Genomic DNA, 7177 nt, shown 5'->3' on the forward strand with positions numbered 1-7177 from the left:
GGAAGCTAAAGGCAGCATTGAATTAAAGGAGTCTAGGTATGAATATTTCAAACGGTAGAAGGAAATGCACATATACCAGTTTACAACCCAATGGTGCTTGGCTTGTATATTACTGAGGAGAAAGGGTAAAGAAACAGAATATCCATTACCCTTTTGCTATACATCTCATTACCATACCTCTCTAGTTATTTTTTTTTTAAACCCTTGTACTTCGGTGTATTGTCTCATAGGTGGAAGATTGGTAAGGGTGGGCAATGGGGGTCAAGTGACTTGCCCAGGGTCACACAGCTGGGAAGTGGCTGAGGCCGGGTTTGAACCTAGGACCTCCTGTCTCTAGGCCTGACTCTCACTCCACTGAGCTACCCAGCTGCCCTCTAGTTATTTTTTCATACATCTAGACTACAACTAGGATTCTACCTCCAAAGGACAAATTGCCCAGTAACACAAATGCCAAATCCAAACTGTTATTTCTCATTTTTTTTTGCTAAAATCACACAAGATGGTGTTTGCATTTGCAAAAATGCAAATGTAATGGCAAATGGCTAAAGTACAGAGTTACTGTTGAAAAGCAAGATCTTATAAAAAGTAAACACACACACACACACCAAGAAGTCCAATAATTGACTATTAAAATGTCCCCAAATTGACAAATAATGTGCAAAAATTAACTCACGAATTTCTGAGATTCCTCATTAGTCACTGGGTACCCATCTATGTTTGCCTTTCAAAAATCCCTTTGTCTGTACCAGACCCAGCACTGAGAAACATTTCATGTGAACTCTGAGTTTGATATGGTACAATATTTTTCTCCACTTTGTCCTTTTTCTAATGATCCTCCTTAATGTCAGCGCCTTTCCTCCCAACTTATCCTATATATATCTTGTCTGTACAAAGCTGTTTACTTGTTGTCTTCCCCATTAGACTGTGGGCTCCTTTGCTTTTCTTTGTTGCCCCAGCACTTAACTGGGCACATTATGGGCCCTTAATCAATGTTTACTGATTGAGAAAGTTATGGACTTCTTTGAAGTCTGACTTAGAAATCACTAGACTGGGTTGACAAAAAATTCATGTTTGACAAATAGAAAAGAAGCTTGATTTAGTGATCATAAGAGTAATAAAGATAATAAGAATAAGGGAGCTGGTAATATACTGAATGCTCAGGAAGGCCACGGAAACAGACTCAGCTCATCAATTGGACAATGCTGTTTTATGAAGGTACTTGGGACAGAAGAAGATGTACCCTGAAGACAAACAAGAATAAGTCGTTTCCTAGACATGGGTTATTACTGGACCCTCTTAAGTGTTTTCAGACTCAGTTTCTTCTGTAACTCTCTAGTTTCTACAGCAGAGGTGGATTTCTGTCCTATTATTCTCTCCATTGTGAGTGGCATGAAAAAAATCATTTTGAACCTAGTATTTTAGGTTTCCCATTCAAAAGGCAACTCTGAAGATTACCCTATTCCTATAGATAAGTGAGCTCAAAATAAGAAAATCTTTGTGGTCAATAGTTTCTCCTTTTACTCACTTTTAAAATGAAAAAGAAAATGAAACAATGAAAATTTACAACATGCACTTGAGAACTTGGTGTGTGTGTGTGTGTTGAAAAAGCATTTTATGATGTCAGAGGTAGAAAACGGTGTGGTGTATTTCACGTTGCAGGATATGGCCTTTTATACAATATAGGCTTAAGAAATGTTCAGATCTGTTACATGGGTTTTTCCATTGCTTTAAGACAATGACAGTTAATAACAATAACAACAACAAAGAACCACAAACCGAACCAGAAAACCAAAACATTGACTTTTTTCTTCTGGATATGTTGTTTCTTCCCAGACTTCTATCTTGTAAACAGGTCAAGGTTGTTCTATTGTGAAATCAACTTTGCAGCTTTCCCAATCTTTGGAAATCAGAAAGGGGTTTCAGAGCATGTAAGGCAGATTCAATGTGACTTCTGAAATATAGCATTGATGTTCCTATAGCCTCGCTGGCTAATCATTAAAAAAAAGTTTATTTACAGTCTCACTGTTCTTCCACTCTAGTTCTATTAAGAAAGTTCATGTTCCTAAATGGCCAGTCATCAATTTCATCTTTCTCTTCCACGGTCCTCTCATTTACTCAACTCAGGAATTTCAAAACAACGTAAAAATGTACACTATTTACAATGGAAGTGTCCAAACTGGGTATTCCAAAACCATCCCAAGAGAATTGGACATTCTCAAGGGCTGTCACACTCGAGGGCTCAGAACTTGAACAAGTTGATGAAGTCCTGGGGTGACAGAGAGACGGAGCAGCTCTCTGGATTATTGGCTGTACATGGATGATCGGTTCCCTGCAAAAACAACATGGAAGTTGAGGTTGGGTTTTCAGAGGCATCTCTTCCATTCTTAGCATCATAAAGCATGCTAATATAGGAATAACTGCCCTGCCATGGCAGAATGCCATGTGGGCCTGGAAAAAAACAAAGTACATCAGCTTTGGAACCAGGAAGAATTCAAATCTTATCTCTGATAAATCTTGGGCCTAAAATCATAGGCAAGTCACTTAAACCCTCAGTGCCCCATGCAAGTCTTACTCCAGACTAGGTTCTTAGAGAGATGAATGGGATTTTCTGGCCATTAACCCTTTTTTTTCCAGGTCTGTGTGGCAGAGTTGTTGCACAATTGCATTGGTAGTGGGAGCTTCCAAACCTGGGAGTTTTCTATGGTGAAGAAACTACAGGTCTAGACACCCCCCCCCAAAAGAAAGAAAAATAAGTAAGGAAGGAAGAGAAAAAGAAAGAAAGAAGTAAAGTATATGTGTATTGCTTCTGTGGATGAAGCAGCATAAATCTCACACTGGGAAATATCTCCTTCATTAATACACAATAGAGAAGGAACTCTATGGGGGCATCCGTAAGGGCTTCTGACTTTTCTCCTCTCAAGGACCAAAAGTAGTAAATGTTAAAGAAAAAAAAGTCCCTGATTAGCGTGAATATAGGAATCTCTGAAGTGACTTCATTATTTGGATTTGCATTGCATATTTCTTTTGGGCTGGTACCAATGACCATATTTTACATAATCATAACTTGAAACAGTACAAATTTAAATATATGGACTACTTTGGGGAATTCCTTATTTGTGTTGCTAAGCTCTACCCATGTGACTTTGTTCCCTCATCATTACATTTCAGGTCATAGCAAAAGTCAAAAAGCCTTAGTTTTCTGTTAAGCATAAGACTAAAAATATTATTTGCACAGCCTCTAAGACACAAATTTCCTGGGCCTCTATCCCATAAATTTTTTAACTCACCTTCCAAGAAAGGATGTGGCAATGTTTGCAGAGTTGCAGAGTGTCTCCATATTGCTCTTTCCTTGGGTAACATCGGACAAGCTTAAAATACATCTTCTTCCAATCCAGTTGTCCTTTATCAGATAAAATTAATCGCTTGCGAATCTAAAATTAAAGTAGTTATGGTGGAGTCAGTAGAAGCCTGGGATTATGGTTCGGGGGATTCTGGAAATGCTTTCCCCAGCTTTCCCATACCACCCACAATTTATCAAGAGAAAAGACACCTCAAAATCAAAAAACTTCCTCTTTCAGGCTGTACCTAACAGACTGTAACAGAGAAAATTGATATAAACAAACTCTAGACTGTGCAGGGAAGGCAAGTGGGATGGGGTAGGAGGGTCCAGAAATCATGTCATGTATATTTTTTTGCATGGCATGATTTCTGGTCCTTACCCCTTCCCACTTGCCTGATGTTTCTCTAGTGCTTTGGAGTTTGCAAATGGCTTTATATGATCTCATTTAAGCCTTAAGACAGTTCTGTGAAACCAGTGCAATAGGTCTTATTGTTGCCTTTTTTTTAAACCCCTACCTTCCGCCTTAGAATCAATACTGTGGATTGGTTCCAAAGTAGAAGACTGGTAAGGGCTAGGCAATGGAGGTCAAGTGCCCAGGGTCACACAGCTAGGAAGTGTCTGAGGCCAGGTTTGAACCCAGGACCTCCCATCTCTGTGCCTGACTCTGAATCCACTGAGCCACCCAACTGCCCCCTTATTATTGCTTTTACATATGAAGAAATGGATTTGGAGAAGTGACTTGTGAAAGGCCACACATGCTGGTAAGTATCAGAGGCAGGACCTGAACCTAATTGGTGTTGTTTGTCCATAAGAAAAGTAGCAGAAGTGGTGGTAGTGTTGGGTGAATGGGGATGAGAGTTGTATTTGAAGGACTATTATATGGAAGGTGGGGAAAATTTGTTTTGTTTAGCTCTAGAAAACAGAAGAACAATGGGTAGTGGGGCACTTAGGTAGCATAGTGGATAGAGAGCCAGGCCTAGAGATGGTTAAAATCTGGCATCAGACACTTCCTAGTTGTGTGTCCTTGGGCAAGATACTTAACCCCAACTGTCTAGCTCTCGCCATTCTTCTGTTTAAGAATTGATACGATTGAAGGTAAAGGTTAAAAAAAAAAATAAAAAAATAAACCCAAACCAAAAAAACCCCAACCCAAACTCCAATGGGTAGAAGTTACTAGAGAGTCAGATTTCCTCTTAGTGAAAGGAATGGATCTTTTAATTCTGAGTTTGCCATAGGTGGATTAGGCAGTCTCTCTATTCAAGAGCTGGAATGGACTTATCATGAAGTTCAGTCATTAGTTCTCCATCATTTTCCATCACTATTCAAATGGAGGTGTTCCTGTGGAGACCTGATGACCACTCTTCAGGGATACTGTAAGGGGAAACCATCTGGACTTGTAGGTCTCGAAGGTCTCTTCCAACTTTGAGATTCTATGACAGGAGAGTCCGATCGGGGAGGGGAACGACTTTGGGCACTGTGTATGTGGACCTTAGAGAATAAATTTACAGAATTTTGGAGGGGAGGCGATGACGAGGGAGAAGAAAACCTGCCATTCCGTTACCTGTCGCTCTGTGAAATGATATTGGCAGAGTTTCTTCCATAGCAAGCGGTCTTCGCTTAGCAGGTGCAGATCGGGAGCCACCTGGCCCAGGCTGACCAGGTCCCTTCCATCTGTTAGCCTCTGCATTATATTCAGTTGTAAACACAAAGGCAGGTCTGTGAAGGTGAGGCCTTTGAAGGCAGGCTGGAACCAAGGAAGATTTAGTGACATGGGGAAAGTAGGAAAAACAAACAAAAAACCAAATGAGAGATAAAATCATTTCTTGACCACTAACCACCCTTCACACTCAAGCTGGTTTATCCTACTGAGAAGGAATCAAAAATTCTCTTCCTTCTAAACACTTAAATTGGCCCGGCTGTGCAGGCCAAGCAAGAATTGTACAAACTACTGTGAACTGATTAATGCCAATGACGTTTTATAAAAAATTTGCCCTTTGTGTTCTTGAGATGTGTTACATATTTCAGAAAGCACTCGCTGGGATATGGACAGGGCATCTGAGAATTACTTAAAAGGGTGGCCTGGATTTAGGGTATTCCATAGGTTTTTTTTGAATTCCTCCATATATAATGCTATCCATTGCCTAAGGGTGATGGATCTGAGAAAATCTGCCACAATCTATGTAGTATTGTGGGTAGCCCTTTGGATTTGGGAGTTGGGTGACCTGGGTACAAAACCTGCCCTACTATTCATTGATTATTTGACTTGGGCAATTGCTAAGACTTAGTTTCTCTTATTTGCAAAACAGAAATAAAATCTATACTACCTTATCTCACAAGGCTTTTAAAGGCAATGGGTAGATAATTGGCCTCAGAATTAGAACATGGATTTAAGTGACCCCCATCCCCTCCAATAACATGTTGCTGTAGGAATCTGGGCAAATCACGTCATTAACTCCTCAGTATGGTGGGCAATTTTCTGAGAATATAAGTGCCAGAGCAGAGGGATGATTCACCAGGAATCCCCAGAGAAATCACAAGTTTGGACCAAAAACGAAACAAAACAACCCCCCCCCCCAAAAAAAAATCCAGCTGTATTTCTCCCTCTTTCTCTATAGAAATAAGCCCACTAAGTGGATGGATTTGGAATCAGGAAAAAATGAGTTCAAATCCTGCCTCAAAACACTTGCTGGCTGTGTGACCTTATGTAAGTTAATTAGCCCACTTAAGTTTCTTCATCTGTGAAATGGGGATAATCATACTAGCATATACCTCCTGGGGTTGTTGTAAGGTTCAAATGGGATAATGTGTTAATTTGAAAATCTGAATAAATGTTGACTTGATGATGGCAATGGTAGTGATGATGATGGTGATATGACTTGTCAAAGGTCACATAGAAATTAATTGGCAGAATCAAGGACTTGAATTTAGGTTCTGTGACTTCATACCAGTTTTTTTCTATGGTACCCATTGCTTTCTAACTTATCTTAAATGCTCTTTCTATTACTGAGACTGCATTATATATGCTTTGGGCCTCCTTGACCAGCCTGATGCCCAGCACACAGAAGGCATCTAACTAGTGTTTATAGATTGACTGGATATAGTCAATCTGTTTCCCCTCTGTGGGAGAACATTTAGTTGTTTACCACATTAAAGGCTTTGCCGGTCTGAACAAGGCCCTCAACCTAAATGTCGTTTATTATCCATAAAGGATCGAATGAGCTCATGAAACCATCCTGGGATTTTTTTTTTAAATTTCCAGTGAGTTTCAAGATTTCTGCTTTTTTGGATGAAACCCATTAGTAATTATGACATCCACTCCTGTTAGGAGGTGAGCATGGCAGGCAGTCAGAATGGGTTCTTTCAAACATGACCTTTTAATCAAATCTTTGCCTCAATCCCTTGAAAAGGCCTGCCTCCTTATAAGTGGTTAATAATTCACATGCTCATCTTCTTTTTCTGAATTTAAACACACACCAAGAAAAACAAGAACCACTCTTTTCCTTTTCCAAGCCAGCACTTGGCTAAAAGCCATGTGGGCCCCTTCCTTGACCCTTTCACCCCACTTCACAATGTCATTCTCTCAGTGGCAGTATGCGGAAATATGGGGCAGAACCCTGCCTTGCTGCACACATCCTAAGTGCCTTAGATCTGTTTTTCCAGAAAACGAGAGCAACAAGCCCACTTGCCCTCGTCTTCTCTTTATCCTTCTAATTATCACTTATTTCAGCCAATCAAAATTGACTATATAGGATTCAAATGGAAAGTTTTCCTAAGCTCCTTCCTTCCTTCCTTCCTTCCTTCCTTCCTTCCTTCCTTCCTTCCTTCCTTCCTTCCTTC

The 7177-nt window shown here is 40.1% G+C and overlaps 1 protein-coding gene across 3 annotated transcripts in view; it reads right to left on the reverse strand.

The window, feature by feature from the left end:
- Positions 1 to 608: 608 nt before the first annotated feature.
- FBXO32 (F-box protein 32) overlaps positions 609 to 7177 on the reverse strand; it is a 43904-nt gene continuing 37335 nt past the window's right edge. For 2 of the 3 annotated variants that reach the window (XM_044669014.1, XM_044669009.1), the window contains 3 exons: positions 4902 to 5084; positions 3288 to 3431; positions 609 to 2329 (listed from right to left, as the gene is read on the reverse strand). In XM_044669014.1, the coding sequence (XP_044524949.1) occupies positions 2240 to 2329; positions 3288 to 3431; positions 4902 to 5084 (417 nt within the window). In that variant the 3' untranslated portion in view covers positions 609 to 2239. Of the gene's footprint in view, positions 2330 to 2572; positions 2721 to 3287; positions 3432 to 4901; positions 5085 to 7177 lie in introns of all 3 variants that reach the window. The other variant, XM_044669005.1, reaches the window with a different exon arrangement.

The sequence above is a fragment of the Gracilinanus agilis genome, chromosome 1, assembly GCF_016433145.1.
Source record: "Gracilinanus agilis isolate LMUSP501 chromosome 1, AgileGrace, whole genome shotgun sequence".
Taxonomy (NCBI): Eukaryota; Metazoa; Chordata; class Mammalia; order Didelphimorphia; family Didelphidae; genus Gracilinanus; species Gracilinanus agilis.